This window comes from Watersipora subatra, chromosome 9 (genome assembly GCF_963576615.1).
Source record: "Watersipora subatra chromosome 9, tzWatSuba1.1, whole genome shotgun sequence".
Lineage (NCBI taxonomy): Eukaryota > Metazoa > Bryozoa > Gymnolaemata > Cheilostomatida > Watersiporidae > Watersipora > Watersipora subatra.
In genome coordinates this window covers 16,766,947-16,785,176 of record NC_088716.1, presented here as the reverse complement: position 1 = coordinate 16,785,176, position 18,230 = coordinate 16,766,947, and the positions used below count along the sequence as shown (strand labels likewise).

At 36.9% G+C, this 18,230-nt stretch overlaps 2 protein-coding genes across 8 annotated transcripts in view; one reads left to right on the top strand and one right to left on the bottom strand.

Annotated features, from left to right (window-relative positions):
* The first annotated feature begins 127 nt into the window (after window positions 1–127).
* LOC137403667 (uncharacterized) overlaps window positions 128–18,230 on the top strand; it is a 21,569-nt gene continuing 3,466 nt past the window's right edge. Inside the window, exons 1-5 of one of the 6 annotated variants that reach the window (XM_068089663.1) lie at window positions 7,617–7,754; window positions 9,498–9,578; window positions 11,727–11,819; window positions 14,043–14,136; window positions 16,593–16,626. In XM_068089663.1, coding sequence (XP_067945764.1) covers window positions 7,659–7,754; window positions 9,498–9,578; window positions 11,727–11,819; window positions 14,043–14,087 — 315 coding nt within the window. In that variant the 5' untranslated portion in view covers window positions 7,617–7,658 and the 3' untranslated portion in view covers window positions 14,088–14,136; window positions 16,593–16,626. Of the gene's footprint in view, window positions 198–7,616; window positions 7,755–9,497; window positions 9,579–11,248; window positions 11,435–11,726; window positions 11,820–14,042; window positions 14,137–16,592; window positions 16,627–18,230 lie in introns of those variants that run through there. The other 5 variants (XR_010979604.1, XR_010979603.1, XM_068089662.1 and 2 more) reach the window with 5 other exon arrangements.
* Window positions 13,734–18,230, bottom strand: part of LOC137403666 (ciliary microtubule associated protein 1A-like) — a 16,870-nt gene continuing 12,373 nt past the window's right edge. For both annotated transcript variants that reach the window (XM_068089660.1, XM_068089659.1), the window contains exons 4-6: window positions 17,220–17,334; window positions 16,636–16,773; window positions 13,734–14,240 (exon numbers count right to left, since the gene is read on the bottom strand). In XM_068089660.1, the coding sequence (XP_067945761.1) occupies window positions 14,145–14,240; window positions 16,636–16,773; window positions 17,220–17,334 (349 nt within the window). In that variant the 3' untranslated portion in view covers window positions 13,734–14,144. The remainder of the gene's footprint in view (window positions 14,241–16,635; window positions 16,774–17,219; window positions 17,335–18,230) is intronic.

The following is an 18,230-nucleotide window of genomic DNA, read 5'->3' as shown; positions in this document are numbered from 1 at the left end:
GCCAAAGCTCAAGGATTTCCACCACACACACACACACACACACACACACACGCACGCACGCGCGCGCGCGCACACACACACACACACACACTGCTACACCACAGCTACGGCTTAGAGGTCTAGGAGACACGTGATCCCCCATCGCTACATAGTGACCGGAGACCAAGCTGACGGCCTCTTGTGATCTTGAGTTCACGGTGAGTGCCTAATTGCTCCCCAGCAATATAACATGGCGTCGTAGGCAGGATTGTTCGGGGAGAATTTTGATCGGTGATACGTTATTATATTGTGGTGTAGTGGTGAATAACTACAGTCATACTTCAACTTACGAGCTTAATGCGTTCCGAGACTGAGCTCGTATGTCAATTTACTCGCATGTTGGTGCAATTTATTTATATATAGAACAATTAAATATATATTGATTGGTTTCCATACTCTAAAAAAGCAAATAAAACACTCAAAACAAGATATTGTAACAGAAAGATTATGTTGGTTATTGTCCTTACGTACTACATGCTTTCAAAAAGCAACAAATAAAAAATAATGCAAGGAAATGTGATTAATTAAAATGTAAAATTAAATACATACAATAGCAGTTAACACTCGCATTTGCCAGGGAGGGAGATATAAGTTATCTTTCGTTACAACATTTGACTTTGATAAATTTAGATTTTATCAAAGTGTTATAAGACAAACTTAGAAGCAAGCCTAAAAGCAAACTTTCATTTTCAACTAAGCGTAATTAAAATTTCTTCAGCGTTCATAGTTTGAAGTTTCTCGCTGGTTAGCGAGAAATTTTTCCTTTTTTTCCCGCTTTCACGACTAGCCGGCCGTTTTAAGATAAACTTATCTAAGGACGTTTGCCTTTGTCGCCCTTGCAACATGTTGCCATTAGGACGAACACAGGTGTCGTCACAAATGGTTAATGCACGACCACTAGCCAGCTTGTCCGAATGTCTATTAAACAGTTTGGATTGATAGCGCCGGCCTTTTCACATAGCATCGTTTGAGTTACGCTGTCACCGGCCAATTGTTTGTCCAATGCCATCAGCGGTCGTGAAGATCGCTGCACCGTTTATAAACTACTAGCTGCGTTACCCGTGTTCGGGAACAGATTTACATATAGCAATAGTTTTATTGAGAGTCTTTCAGACCGTAAAACAACTCCAAATAGGCAATCTACTGAAATTTTTTGTGCTGATCTGACTGCATACACATATGCAGTTGTACATGTCAATAATGTTGGAGAGCCCATTGAAGATATGCAATGCGTTTTACAGCTAGTCTACAATGCATCAGTCTCGAACTACTCAAATCGGCATTGTCCTAATTTTGTACACAGAACTGATAATGAAATTGACATTGCTAGGCAAACTGACGCTGTTCAAACTGGCAGTATAGAAAGTTTTATATATTTTAAGAAATTCTAGAAAATATTTTGCTGTTGCACTGCTTAGCTATCGCCAGCTTTTGTTGAATTGAGACTTCTGCATGCTTGAAACACTAATCATGACTCACCAGTTCTTCGTCTATAGCCTGTGTTTTGACATGGTATATACTAACTGTGCAGCAGTAATGCGGTTGTTGATAAAATTTATTATCAATAAATTCTACTATATAAACTACATATATGGCCTCTCGCCTTTTCAACGTAAGGCGTTACATCTGGAGCATTTTTGGACATTCGTCCCATAAAAAAAATTCAACCCTATGCTGTGTTGCATGACTGTAGTCAAGCGCGAAGTTTTCTGTCCATACACAGCGCCTGGTAGCAGCTGCTGTAGTTAGTGCATCTCGCTGTTGTCGCCGTTTTATCCGCTCCGAAAATTCAGCTCGGTGAGCAGCTGTTGTAGCTAGTGCATCATGTTCTTGTCGCCGCTGCATCTGCTCAGAGGTTTCTGCACGTCTGGCCGATGTAGCGGCTGCTCTGAGCCGTTTGAGTTACTGCTGGGGTCGGTCTAGTAGTCTCTGCACTTCTAGCGGCTGCAGCATCTATTCCGGCCTGCTCTCGATGTACCCGTGTTTGTCCGGCGGTTTCTGCTCTTCTAGCAGCTGCAGCAGCAGTTCCGTTTCGTTGTGGGCGTAGCTGCGTTTGCTCTGCAGTTTCTGCTCGTCTTGCTGCTGCTTCGCAAATTCGATCTCTCTCTACGGGAATCAATCTGTTTTTGGGTTTGGGCAATAGGCTTTTTGGAAGGCATTGTACTGCTCCAAGCATTTCTAACATTGAATGAGATGGTGTGCTTTTTGTAATATACGCTGCTCGCTTTCTTCTCACCGCTGCCTATCGCCAGGCTCGGAGTGCCCGTGCAAGTTCTGTAGTTTCTGTAGTTCTCGTAGCTGGAAAAAAAAGTAAAAGTAACTCAGCTGCGGAAGGAAATGAACATGTTTATTATCACAAACAGTGGCAAATCCAATGTTTTCAACCCTTTCACTGAAGTAGACTCCCTCATGCGTTTTCTATGGTCGACTATAGTTGATGCGTATAGGCTTCAATTCAGCGATAGAAATGGCAGACTTCCAGTAGAGTGGTGACGAAGATAAGTTAACAGCTATGGAAGAGACTGTAGATTGCATTGTATACACAGTATGTTTTAATTGTTTGTTATTATATATAGTTTTATACATTTTCATGCTACCCTTATTAGTCAAAAATGTTCGTAGAACACGAATTTTAATAAAACCGCTATTTCATGCTACTTTCAATATTTATTATTTTTAATTTTTGAAATAAAGATAGTACGATCAGATACAGAATTTTCTTTGCTTTCCAAAAGTATAGGTGTTCTATGTAAAAATGTGAGTGCTTCTACGGTTAAAATGACTTTTGTTGACCCATGTCATAATTTGTAGAGCATCATGATTTAATTGTACCTGAACGCGAAATTGGATTATGCAATTGTACCCGAAGTGGTTAAAAACAACCATTTCTGTGTAAGTTTTGAAAATGCTATCGAGTTAGAAAACAATTACTTATGTTGATGACATAGCTGATTCAGATTTTTGTGATTACACATATAATTAAAATAGCAATAGCAGTAATAGCAATAACATAGTAAATAGCAATAACATACAACAATACTAACCTTTCCGATGTAGAAATTTAGTAGGTAAAACGCAGTAGCAGTACCCGTGCAAGTTCTGTAGTAGCTGTAGTACTCGTAGCTGGAAAAGAATAAAAGTAACTCAGAACGAAGTGAACATGTTTACTATCACAAACAGTGGCAAATCCAACGTTTCCAACCCTTTCACTGAAGTAGACTCATTTATGCGTTTTCTATGGTCGACCGCCGTAGACACATTTTGCAATTTTACCAGCAATTGCTAGTAACTGAATTTTATTATTCGTTGATAACATAACCAACGGTCTTTAAGACTTTTATAGTAGTGACAGTGTTGTCCAAAGATTTCTCTATAAAATTAGCCTATAATTTAATTTTAAATCTTTGTTCGAGAATTTCTAACTTAAAAACGAAGATTTTTTGTGCGAGTTCATTAAATGCGTCCGAGTTAAAAAACAAATAACTACTTATGTTGATGACACATGACAGATAATTAAAATTCACAAAATATAGATACAACGATTTTTTGTATAGCAGTGCTTGTTAACATGTTGGCAAAATGAAATATATAACCAAAACAAACAGTATAGATGGAGTTTGAAATTGAAAAAATATCGTATACATATTAAGCAATATCAGCAAAATGGCTGGCAGTAGGCCGATAGCTACATTTGTACACGGATGCAAGTGAAAGGTTTATGTAGTGGAAGTGTGGCAATTCATAGACAATACAACATTGATTAAGAAATACCTACCTTTTTTTATGTAGAAATGTAGTAGGTGAGAACTGCGTTTTCCCGTGACCGCAAGAAATCAATGTTCGTGTGACCTTCTCATTACACGTTGGCAGTAAATATTAATCGCATGTAAATTACTATTCATTAATTTATCTTTTTTAATGATTAGTACATTTGTATAGCTGTATAGGCTGCCAAACTCAGAACGGTGCTTTTTCACACGGCCGCAATTTTGCTGTTCCGAACGCACCAATGTCGTTGGGCGCCGTAAAGAGGCGCGCTAACCAGATATGACGTGCTCTGTGTAAAACTATGAATAGGTTATGTATAGAGGCATGTACTAACCGGAGAATCCCGTTAACGCGTCCTAGATACCTCGTAGCGGCTAATAGTCGGAAAAGTATGGTACTCTATAAGGCGGACACTCAATCAAACAGACAGACAACGATTGCCGTTTATATAGTAGATGGTTAGTCCTTTTGCGAACTAAATGCCCTGAATATAATCCTTCTGTTTGATAATTATGAATGTATTTCTGTCATATTGCCGAGCTAGCTCAATCACGCATACACATTTTGCATATTTTTCAATAATTTTGCGTTTAATATCAATTGTTATCATTTGCTTTTTCTTTGTATTATCTTTCATTTTACTGGCAAACTTTTGGTCTAGGCACAGTACGTTTAATTCACATAATTCTGCACAGAAAATCGTGCACAAAAAACACGGTACAACAGTATAACCTGAGCAGTTGAAAAATACAGAGTGATGCTGTTCTCATAAAACACCTCTGGCATACTTGGCAACTGACTCAAGTACTCATATCTCAAACATGGCTCGTATGTTAGTGCTAAAACTTGCTTGAAAGCTGGCTCGTGTCTCAAGTTTCTCGTACGTTGGAGCACTCGTAAGTTGAAGTATTACTGTAGTGATATCGGCGATCGATAGTGGTGATACAGTGGTTAGTGATTTTCCGTGGTGTATTTTCTGTGATAAGTGAGAGACACTATACAAGGTGAGTGGTGATTGCATTGTTAAAGAAGTTCCGAAGGGTGTTCGGAGGTAAGTTTAAGCTATTTTTGAATATGGCTAGAAATTTGAATTTTAATGACTTTCCGAAACTAGTAATTAATAGCGACGATGTTGGTGGATCATGGAAAAATTGGTTAAATGAGTTTGATCTAAGCGTTGAAATGATCACGCTGAGATTAGGCGAAGAAAAAGTTACAATAAAGGGCGAGGAAGAAACTGTTATGTATTTAGAGGTAGAATGAAATTAGTATCTTTGTTGAATGCCGTGGGTAAGGCAGGTAGAGCAGCTTTGACATTTTTAGGTTTTGATCAAAAAAGTGCAACTTCTACATACGAGGGAGCCATGGAACTCTTGAAAACTGTTTGAGTCTGAAAAAACTGTTTATGTTAAAACAATGAAATTTGTAACCGCTAGTCAGGCTATAGGAGAAAATGAAAATGACTATTTATTATGAATTGAAGATTTAAGTAGAAAAATGACTTTTGGAACTGAACATGATGCTTTGAGACAAGAATTTGCTTTAGCTATTGCAGTTAAGGGTTGAGAGAATCTTCTCTTCGATCCCAGCTGATGCAACAAAATGACTTGAATTGGACTAAGTTTTCAGGTATCTTGAGAGCTAAAAAAATAGCTAGAGATTCAGAAAGAGCTATGGAAACTGTTAAAGCAGGCAATTTTAATGTGAAATTGGAAGTAGATGCAGTAGAAAACAAATCAGAGGACAATGATAGTCAATTTAAATTTGACTCTGATTCGGATAATGAGAAAGAAATGAATAGAGTATCTTCTAGAGATAAATATATATCTAGAGGGTATGGTAAGGATAGGAAGTCAAGTAACTACGATAAAGACTATAGTAAAGTTAGAAGCTCTAGAGACTATAGTAGCTCATCTAGGAATTATGTTAGAGAGAGACCACTTGAATGGTGTAGGAGAAGTAGAGACAGGTATTCCCCGAGGAGATATGATGATAGATCTAGCAAAAATTCTAGACGGTATCCATCTCCAGGGGCAGATAAATGCTATGGTTGTGGAGTGAGAGGACATGAAATCGGATTTTGTCCAGAGGTAAGATGCTTTTTTGTGCTACCAAAGGGCACACAATTAAGGACTGCAAGCTACGTAGGAGTCAAAGGAGAGATAGGTACGAAAGTAGTGGAAGTAGGGAAGGAAGAAGTCCTACTCCCAGAGTAAGGTTTTCTGAGTCTAGTAATAGCAGCTGACTAGACGAGAAATTTGTCAGAAATTTATCTGTAAATGGTAAAGATATGGAATTTACTGTTGACACAGGAGCTGATGTGTCCACTATGACTGAGAAAGCTAGTAGAAAGCTTGGTTTGAATTTAAAAGAACCCGAGCAAATTTTGAATGGAGATGATGGAAATAGATTGAATGTTTCAGGAGTAGCTGATGTAGCTATTAAAAGCACTTACAGAGCTATTGATACTTGTTTACATACTTAAAGGTTCTAAAAGAAATCTTTTATGTATGCCCGAGATTAAGAAGTTGAATTTGTTAGCAGTTATTAATGCTTTGTGTGCTAACGAATTTGACCCCTTGAAAGAATTTCCTAAGACTTTCGAGGGACTAGGAACAATGCCTAGTATTTTCAGTATTGACTTAAATAGGAATGCTGAACCTGTTAGATTGTATGCACCTAGGCCTATTGCAGCAGGCTTGCGTGAAAAGGCTAAAAAAGAAATTGATAAAATGTTGGAAAGTAAGGTTATAGAACCTATAGAAAAAGCAACTGATTGGTGTTCTGGTCTTACCATTGCTCCAAAACAAGGTGGTAAGATTAGAATGTGTGTAGATTTGACCAATTTGAATAAATTTGTTAGAAGGGAAGTATATCCTTTACCTAGGATATCAGACATGTTGAGTAAATTGGCAAAAGGAGTTATGTTTTCCAAACTTGATGCTAACTCTGGATTTTGGCAAGTTCGGCTTGATAAGAAATGCAAAGAATTGACAACTTTTGTAACCCCATGGGGAAGATTTTGCTTTAAGAGAATGCCTTTTGGGACATCTTCAGCCCCTGAATTTTTTCAGAGGAAAATGGAAAAGATATTGAAAGGTTTAGACGGAATTGTATGTTTGATGGATGACATTTTAGTTTACGGTAAAACTGTAACCGAACATTGGCAACGTTTACATAAAGTTTTAAATAGAATTGAGAAGTCTGGAATGACTTTGAGGAAAGAAAAATGTGAATTTGGATGTACCGAGGTGAAGTTTTTAGGACATTTGGTTAGCAGTGCTGGTATTAAACCAGACCCAGGTAAAATACAAGCTATAGTTGAAATGAAGCCTCCGAAGAGCAAAAAGGAGGCCAGGAGATTTACCGGAATGGTTAATTATTTGATGAAGTTTAATAAAAGGTTAGCTGGTTTATGTACTGCGATTTATGGAGTAACGGGTAGTAAATCGGAATGGTTTTGGGGTCCTGACCAACAAGAAGCTTTTGAAACTGTTAAGAAAGAAATTTCTAATAGTCCAGTATTATATACTTTCGAGATAAATGCTAAACATAGAGTTTCCGCTGATGCTAGTAAAAATGCACTAGGTGCAGTTTTGCTACAGTATAACGAGGAAGGTGCGTGACAACCTGTAGAATACGCTTCTAGGAAAATGACTGAAACTGAAGGTAGATATGCCATGGTCGAAAAGGAAGCTTTAGCTACGACATGGGCATATGAGATGTTTGATTACTATTTAGTTGGTAGAAAATTTGAAATAGAGACGAACCATAAGCCTTTAATTGCGATTTTAGGGGAAAAGGATTTGTCTAAGCTACCTGTAAGAGTACAACGTTTCAAGTTAAGACTAATGAGATATGATTATGATATTTTTCACACTCCTGGAAAAGATATGTTCATTGCTGATTTGCTTAGCCGTCCGAACAGTGGTGCTGTTTGTGATGAGGTAAGTAAAGCTGTTTGTAATAAGGTAGAAGCTTATGTTAACTCGATAGTTTCCTCTTCTGCATATGGGGACGTTAAAGAAGAGAAAATAAGAGAAGAGGTTAGTAAAGATTCAGATGCTCCCAAGTGTATAGAGTATTTATATTCTGGTTGGCCATCTGAATTGGATGGTTCTAGTAAAGAACTGATAGGTTTATATGGATCTAGAGAGAGATTAAGTATTTATAATAATATATTGTTATATGACTCTAGGCTGTATATTCCTAAGTCATTAAGACCGCAGTATTTGGAAATTTGTCATGAAGGTCATCAAGGCATAACGAAATGTCGCAGACGAGCTCAGCGTCATTTTTGGTGGCCTGGTTATAGTAAGGAGATTGCAGATTATATAAGTAGATGTAATGTTTGCATTATGCATGGTCAAGTTAAACACCAGCCCATGTATGAAGCAGAAATGCCTTCTAAACCATGGGAGGTGATAGGTTCGGATATACTTGTGTTTAATAACGAATATTATCTGATAGCTATAGACTATTATTCGAAGTGGATAGAATGTCTGCATATAGAATCTCAAACTGCAAGAGAGATAATTCGAGTACTCAAGTATCTGTTTTCTCGATTTTGTATACCCAACGGTATCAGGTCTGATAATGGAAATTGTTATGCTAGTAAAGAATTTAGAAACTTTGGAGAGAAAATGGGTTTCATTCTAACTACTAGTAGCCCCCGGTATCCTTGTTCTAATGGTTTAGCAGAAAGTGCCGTAAAAATTGTTAAAGGATTATGGGAGAAAAGTCGAGATAAAGATGTGGCTTTGTCTGTGTATAGGACTACACCTTTGGCTTCAGGATATACGCCAAGTGATCTGATTTTTGGTCAAGCTATTAGATCAAACTTAGGCTTCCCATATGAAAGTGATGTAGACTATGAACTGTTTGAAGAAAATGAAATTAGACATAAAAAGAAAATTAAGAAACGGTGGGATAAAAAGTATAGAGTTTCAAAGCTAGACGAGTTAAAACCTGGTCAATTGGTTTATGTAAAAGCTCCTACTGATGTAGGTTCAAGAGGTATAGTTTTGAGAAAGGATAAATCTCCTGAAAGTTACTGGGTCAATGTAGGCATAAGTGAAATACGCAGAAATAAAAAACATTTGTTTTTGTTGAACTCAGATGACGAGAACACATTATCTGACTCTTCTGAGGATAATTGTCATCCCTTCGGTAGCTACTCCTCAAAAGAGGGCAACTCTGAAATAGTAGAAAATGCTAATGGTTTATCCGAAAGTCAAGAGAACATGTGTTTTTGGAGGACCCATTATGTTGTACAATAAAGCTTTCTTATTAACCAGCGAGCAATATTTTTATGCTAGACATTAACTCTGTGCTTGGGTGAATAGGAATATTCAAAATACAGGTAGCTAAAGGTAATAGTGTCTCGGCTTTAACCTACAAGTAGTCTTTCCTGTTGATTCCAATAGCCCAGATTGAAAGACAAATTTGCAATTGACCTCGCTTGTAAGCTTAGTGGTTGCAACCAACTATAGCTTTTGCAAAACAATACAGATGCAATATTTGAAACTCATTGTAGTCTATGGTGATACTAACTTAAGAAGCTTTTAACTATGAAGAAACCTTGATAATTTAGCAAAACAAATGGTAAAAAATGACATCTACACTTTCTTGTGAAAGTTGTAATCGGTTCATTTTCTTAAGACAATTTAATAGTTTATCACTTTTTTTAGTTTCAACTGTTCTCTGAACGAATACAGTCAATCAGTGTTGATGTCTCCAGGAAGATAGAGAGGAGGACTGAGGTGCCCGAGGTATGTATTGTTTACACGTTCTGTAGTAACTTTCTAACAGTACTGTGGTGTACACACTGTGGTGTTCGGGTACAATCTGGTTGAAGGAATAATTCAGGTGTGTTAGCTTAAGGTTTTGTTTCTGAGTCTCATTCTTAAAAGACATACCTTCCAGCTTAGAGAATTACAGAGCATTTCCTGTTCTGAGTTGAAATTCAAACACATGAGTTAGCACAAAGTTGAGATGTCAACTTGTCACTAGAATAGGTGGCACATTTATTAAAAGTAAAACTCACATATTATTGAATTCTAGTATTTGATTATCAAACTTGTATTTTGACCTTTTGTTCTACATAATAATTTGGCTGCTCTATATCGTACAAATTTTCCAACATACAATGAAGAGCATTTTAAAGTAGTTTCCAGTACTAGTTTTTAAATTTTTAACTTAATTTTAATTTTCAAAATTTGAAAATGAAATTGGAAAACTTAAAAATAATAAAAACTTATGGAAGGTTAGTTAAAGCTTCACCTGGTAGAAAGTCAAATTAGTTACTTGACGTATCTTTGTCACCTCTTTCATTTTTTAACTTTCGCAACATCAATAATACAATTTGGTTTACACGTCTTTGAGGTGAGGTCAAATTCTGTTATTTAATTACTGCTACATGTACATGTAGATCAATCTAATCGTTATAATTGTATAATGGAATTTCTACATCTAGTTTTTTGCATAATGTTAGATAACATATTTGTTTCTTCATTGAGCTCATAGAGTTATGAAAATGTTTGTTTCTTCCTCATTGAGCCCATAGAGTTATGAAAATGTTTGTTGCTTGCTCATTGAGCTCATTGAGTTATGAAGCTGTTTGTTTCTTCCTCATTGAGCTCATAGAGTTATGAAAATGTTTGTTTCTTCCTCATTGATCTCATATAGTTATGAAGCTGTTTGTTTCTTCCTCATTGAGCTCATAGAGGTATGAATATGTTTGTTTCTTCCTCATTGCACTGATAGAGTTATGGAAATGTTTGTTCCTTCCTCATTGAGCTCATAGAGCTATGAAGATGTTTGTTTCTTCCTCATTGAGCTCATAGAGTTAGGAAGGTGTTTGTTTCTTCTTCATTGAGCCCATAGAGTTATGAAGATGTTTGTTGTTTCCTCATTAAGCTCATAGAGTTATAAATATGTTTGTTTCTTCCTCATTGAGCTCATAGAGTTATCAAGATGCTTGTTGTTTCCCTATTGAGTAACTGAAGTCTCAAAGATTTGTGTGAAAGCTGTATGTACTTCAATTAATTCTGATCAGTACATGACTAGTCTATTGAGAGAATTCCAGAAACACTGTTTCTTTATGGCAGCATCCAAGTCTTGTTTTATTAGCATCATAAACAATTTAAAATTAGGAATAATAGAGAAAAATATATATTTAAATATATTATCAATTATTAGCCATGAAAGTAGTGATGCAGTCCTCAATACACAATAGCATGGCTAATCAATGTGCTGGACCTGAAAGTCAGCAAGCAAGCCCTAGGTTGGGCTATTCCAGGTTATTCAACAGATACTGTTTCAGTGACACTCTAAATTTAACAATACATCTTATTTCAAGACTGGAACTTTAGGGATATTAAACTGGTAGTAGCAGGCCATAGATACAACCACTTTATTTATAATCTGTCCCCTGTTTTAGTTTGGTAGTGCACCTAGCGCGTGACCTGCAAAAGATTTTTATCCCCACTTTAAGAGGTTTTTCACCGCTTTTGCTGCCATCTTGAATCGGTCTCACAAGTCCTGGGAGACACTTGAGCAGGCTTTTTGTTGTCTGTCTCACCTCTTCTAAATTCTCTGGCGGAAAATGCTTCAGAACATAAAACAGGTAGAAATCTATGAAGCACATGCTTGCTCTTGTCATAGAGCTGTGACCTTGGGTTCTGTTATATAGTTTCTGAATGTTGTCCATTTACACATATCTTTACCTTACAATTGGTTTGTTTTTGGATGTCATGGTGTGAACTCTACATAGTGTTGTCTTGTTATAATGTCAGCCAACTGTGGATTCTGTATAACAGAGTCCATAGTTTGGCATTTCATAGGTGAGATTAAATTTTTTAGTAGATATGAAATCATAATCTCAAAAGAATGTTTATACTGATGACATGTGTTGACAGGTGGTAGCCCTCTATGGGCCTTTCCTCAGTGACAGCTGTCGAGATTACATTAGACGGTTTGCAGGAGAGAGTTTGAGTTATCCCATTAGGAAAGTGAGTTAGTTCTGAGTTTTACATTTTCTCTTTTAATTTTTTTTTATTTTGAAGTTTGACAGTTTCTTTATTTTTCATGATTCTGTACCCTGCGTTCAAATTTCATTAATTTACTCAAAATGCCTTGTTTTTAGTTTATTTTTAATGTATCAGTTTTTTATGACCATTTCTTTTGTTTTGATATATAATATAGGTTGCTTCATTTATGGCTATACATGCAGTTATTGCCTTAGCCAAGGTTGGAAAAAACCACAGTTTTTCTGAAAAAAAACTGAAAAACAAGTTTTTTGTTTAAACCGGTTTTTCGGTTTAACCCGATTTTTATGGTTTTTATAATTCGACCAAAGTTTTTGAAATTTCAAGTCTATTGAGTATCACTTACTAGAGCTGCATGATTGAGTATTGAACATTCATATGTGGAATCATCTGGTGAAAATGGTACTGTCGGAGTTGTTATGGGAAAAAAGAGAGAAAACATGGAAATTTCAGAATGAATTTTTAATGAAACATGATTGATGAAATACAGAACAGAAATCTTATAACATAAAGTGAATATATTACATACAGTTTTATGTACAAGTAGGAATTTTAATCCAAGTGATTAGTCGTGTGGTAGTGTTGAGCAGAGCATAATGCAGATGCATTGCTAGTGTTTGGAGCAATGGCAGATGACTCAACTTCTATCACTTGAGTATTAGCATCACTGTCTAAATTGGTGTTGTCAGCTTGACATTTTGCCGTGTGAGCTTTAAGCCTATCTGCGTGACATTGTGTTACAACAGCACACCTATTACATTTTGCCTTGAAAACCTTTGCCTTTTGCAGTTCGAGTGAAAAACTGCCAAACGGGATCCTGTTTGCGAGGCATGTTGGAAATTTGAGGCACATCTTTAACTTTTAGAAACACAAAAAACTTGATAAATTGAATTCTAACAATCCAACTACTTTGGTTTGTGTTCAATAAATTAAATATTAGTTTGCAAACCTCAAGCTTTTGTCCAAGATGATTTTACTGTTCTAATTTCTAATTATAAGCACTCCCCTCTCACTGGCCAGACTTGAGAAAGTTTTTATTCATTATTAGAGACGATGATGGGATTAGTATATTTTACATAGTTTTTTATATTTCATCAGTAAAGAGATCATCATATCACTTGATAAAACCAATTGAAAATTAAATTCACTAATTCATTGTTGTGCTAGGATTTTATGTAGTTTCAACTTGAGCTCTGCCATCACTTTACTACTGTGTCCTAAATAAACTTCCACAGTTTATAATTACATATAATTGCATTTCTACTACTCAGGAATTACTAGGAGTTTAAATTATTATGCTTTTCACACAGAAAATAATGAAAAAACCATACAAAACCAGTTTTTTTCCGATTTAAACCGAGCCAACCCTGGTCTTAGCAGTTAAATTTCCTCTTTAAATTTATATTTAAAATGAAATAAAAAACTTTAAAGCTCCAACAATTATCAATGCAGGTCATTGTGGCAACAGACAAGCAGAATTCTATAACCCCAGCTCGAAAGTTAATGCGCAACTTATAAATACTGCACAAACTTTGGTATTTATTAGTACTCTATATCATATGACTGGTTGGCTAAAAATTGACCTTTGTATGTCACATGTTGGAGCTTGCCTCATGGTTTTTTCTCTCCAAAGTTGGTTTAGCATCAGAATCGTTGATGAAAACTGAAATATCACTATTATATTCGTATAAATTGATGTAATTTTAAAATACCAACAGTAACTCTTTAAACAAATAGGGATTAGGTAATTATATTTATGATCTTCCTCATGTCTCTGACTCTTTTTTTTTCTTTTAGCAGTTTGCTTTTACAATTGAAAAATAGGCCCTTTTGTTTTACATAAAAAGAATATATATTTCTTATTCACATTCTGTGATATGTTAGAATAAATAATATTATCATATTGTAATGTTTTTGTTAGAACACGGCATGCATATTCTCATGACATAACATAACAGGTAAATATTCAATCATCAGTGAGCTTCTGTCCCACAGTGGTCAAAAGTTGTGAAAAAGTGGTATGATTATTTTTCAACAAAGTTAGGACTTGCATCCTGACAACTAATAAATTCTTTTTCTTTTCAATGCTACTATATGTGGTAAACATGAGTCACAAACAGGTTGTACCCTGTAGCCTTAGCAGAATCTGGCAAAATATGTCTTTGAAATAGTCATCTCTCGCTACAGAAGACAAATTGGAGCAGTTGTCTTAGATGGTCCAGAACCAGCTGATTCCGAAACTGGAAGGCTTGAGGAAACTGGTGCTAACAGGTGCTTGCGGGTATGAACTTATTCTCTGACCTCTACTATCAAAGGAGCCTCATACTGTGTGTGACGAATTCCAAATGAATAAAGTGGAGCAGCTGATTTGATTTTAGTCGGATGCTGCAATACCAAAACAAAACATAATAGTAATGATAATAACTTGCAAACGATGTGAAAAACATCGAGAAAGGCTACACCAGGTGAATGAAGTCATTGAAGAAAGAAAGGAGCAAGAAAGACTGCAGAGAATAGAGAAAGGAGAAGAAATACTAAAGGCAGTACAGAAAAATCTTTACATAGTAATATTATTGGCTAGTGACAGACACTGAAAGCAAACTAACATATGCATGAATAACGAATGGCTATATGAAGATAGAGACAGAAAGGACGTCGATAGCAGCTCAGGACTAGACACTATCAATATCCGGACGTTGATAGCAGCTCAGGACTAGACACTATCAATATCCGGACGTCGATAGCAGCTCAGGACTAGACACTATCAATATCCGGACGTTGATAGCAGCTCAGGACTAGACACTATCAATATCCGGACGTTGATAGCAGCTCAGGACTAGACACTATCAATATCCGGATGTTGATAGCAGCTCAGGACTAGACACTATCAATATCCGGACGTTGATAGCAGCTCAGGACTAGACACTATCAATATCCGGATGTTGATAGCAGCTCAGGACTAGACACTATCAATATCCGGACGTCGATAGCAGCTCAGGACTAGACACTATCAATAGTTGATAGCAGCTCAGGACTAGACACTATCAATATCCGGACGTCGATAGCAGCTCAGGACTAGACACTATCAATATCCGGACGTTGATAGCAGCTCAGGACTAGACACTATCAATATCCGGACGTTGATAGCAGCTCAGGACTAGACACTATCAATATCCGGACGTTGATAGCAGCTCAGGACTAGACACTATCAATATCCGGATGTTGATAGCAGCTCAGGACTAGACACTATCAATATCCGGACGTTGATAGCAGCTCAGGACTAGACACTATCAATATCCGGATGTTGATAGCAGCTCAGGACTAGACACTATCAATATCCGGACGTTGATAGCAGCTCAGGACTAGACACTATCAATATCCGGATGTTGATAGCAGCTCAGGACTAGACACTATCAATATCCGGACGTCGATAGCAGCTCAGGACTAGACACTATCAATAGTTGATAGCAGCTCAGGACTAGACACTATCAATATCCGGACGTCGATAGCAGCTCAGGACTAGACACTATCAATATCCGGACGTTGATAGCAGCTCAGGACTAGACACTATCAATATCCGGATGTTGATAGCAGCTCAGGACTAGACACTATCAATATCCGGACGTTGATAGCAGCTCAGGACTAGACACTATCAATATCCGGATGTTGATAGCAGCTCAGGACTAGACACTATCAATATCCGGACGTTGATAGCAGCTCAGGACTAGACACTATCAATATCCGGATGTTGATAGCAGCTCAGGACTAGACACTATCAATATCCGGACGTCGATAGCAGCTCAGGACTAGACACTATCAATAGTTGATAGCAGCTCAGGACTAGACACTATCAATATCCGGACGTCGATAGCAGCTCAGGACTAGACACTATCAATAGTTGATAGCAGCTCAGGACTAGACACTATCAATATCCGGACGTCGATAGCAGCTCAGGACTAGACACTATCAATAGTTGATAGCAGCTCAGGACTAGACACTATCAATAGTTGATAGCAGCTCAGGACTAGACACTATCAATAGTTGATAGCAGCTCAGGACTAGACACTATCAATAGTTGATAGCAGCTCAGGACTAGACACTATCAATAGTTGATAGCAGCTCAGGACTAGACACTATCAATAGTTGATAGCAGCTCAGGACTAGACACTATCAATAGTTGATAGCAGCTCAGGACTAGACACTATCAATAGTTGATAGCAGCTCAGGACTAGACACTATCAATAGTTGATAGCAGCTCAGGACTAGACACTATCAATAGTTGATAGCAGCTCAGGACTAGACACTATCAATAGTTGATAGCAGCTCAGGACTAGACACTATCAATAGTTGATAGCAGCTCAGGACTAGACACTATCAATAGTTGATAGCAGCTCAGGACTAGACACTATCAATAGTTGATAGCAGCTCAGGACTAGACACTATCAATATCCGTCAAAAGAATGACAATTTTGACCGATCATTGACCTTTGTGACAGACGACGTGAGTGACGTATACTCATGAGTTTCCTGTTCTATTTTTTCCACCGACCTTGCTTTCTTTACCCGTCGTTTGAAAAGAATTTGGGTTATTATTTTGCATTTATTTTCCCATCAATAGTCAATTTTCAATGTTAATGCCTCTTTAATATCAGCACATGACCCTGTCTGTATTCGCCTGAATAAATGAGGGTTGTCTGCACATATAACAGTCACTCCTAAAAATGACTGTTTTTCTAGTAAGGTGAGACAACTGCTAATAAGACACTTCATGGCTGCTTACACAGGGAGTGTGGGCTCCGGGTCCTGGTTTCTGGGTAGTATCTCCTGGCATGGGGTTTCTGCTCACCATGCTGTATTCAGGAGACTTATCTTTGTAAGTACTTGGCTTTGTTGTGTTATACGCTCCTGGTCCTGGTGTCTGTGATCAATTAAAATAGGGAAGTTACATCACACATCGGAGAGCTGTTCAAGAATCACCTTAAAATTACTATCACAACAAATCGGAAAGCTTCTGATGTTTTGGCTTATGCACTTATTAATAGAGTGAGTTATCTAATTACTGATGAATTCTACTTTCACTGACTCAAAATAATAATGCATAATTTCTAACATGACCTCATTATATATTATATTTGCAAGCTAAAGAGTTTATTATATCTTTGAATTGCACAATGCTTGCAGAGATTCAAGCGTTGCGCAATAGGATATTCTAGTAGGAATTTTTAACTTGTTTTTTATAAAATACGCTTTTGTCTGCTTTTTAAGCAACCAAAAATTCATTTGAATATTGTTGACATTTAGTCCTAGAACAAGCCTAGTGTGCTCATGTATTGGTTTCATTTTGTGATTTAGAAATTGTCTTACCTTTTTCAAGTCTTCATGAAAGCTACCAACTTTTTTCCTGCCAACCAAAGAGTAGCAAGCGGCCTGTGGTTTACCTGATTGATAGGTTTTACTCAGCATTGTGGGAAGGGTGTAACTAAAATATAACAAAGTTTTGAGCGTTAATCATCCTCAAAGATTGATGCAATTAGCCTGTTTTGCTAAAGGGCATTTTATTCGCGCTGATTTGCTACATGTTTTTATTTAATGGCAGAACACTTTTTTATACTGAAAGGTTTTGTAGTACCCTAATTATAACATTTGTATAATGCCCTTCATCAATAAAACCTAGTGTTAAATTCTGCAACCAAAATAGTAGTTGTCTACCTTTCATTGGAACTATTTATACATTTTCACAGCATGTCTCTATGATTTGCTTCTTTATAAACTATGGCAAGCAATGTCAGTACGTTCTAACACAGTACTTGAGAATGTTTGTGTTTATGTTAAGTATACTCACTAGTATATTTTATAGGGAGTTGTTCTCTTCCGTCTACGCGGCTTGGCCACGATGTTATGTCGGTCGCTCCATTGGTAATCATAACAGATTTAACGCAAAAATTTATGTAGAAAAAACAAGATTACAACGTTTACCCAAAAAACAGTTTCTCTGATAAACTTTAGTAGAACTTAAGAATAAAATAAACTCAAAATAAAATCCATAAGGACAAATAAAACTGACTGATACAAAAATAGAAATAAAACGGGTGATTGAGCGCACAAACAACGACATGTTTAGTCGCTGTTGTTGCTAAGTTCTCAAATTTTAATAAAGTTTACTGCAGAGAGGGTTCGCCAGTTAAACGTTCCTATCTTAATTTTTCTACATAAATTTTTGCGTGAAATCCGTTATGATTACCAATGGAGCGACCGGAATAACATCGCAGCTAAGCCGCGTAAACGGAAGAGAACAACTCCTTATAAGTGCAGCTGATGCATCATGTGCAGTACGTCTTGTGACAAGCTGTTGTTGCTCGCCGCTCGACGGGGGGA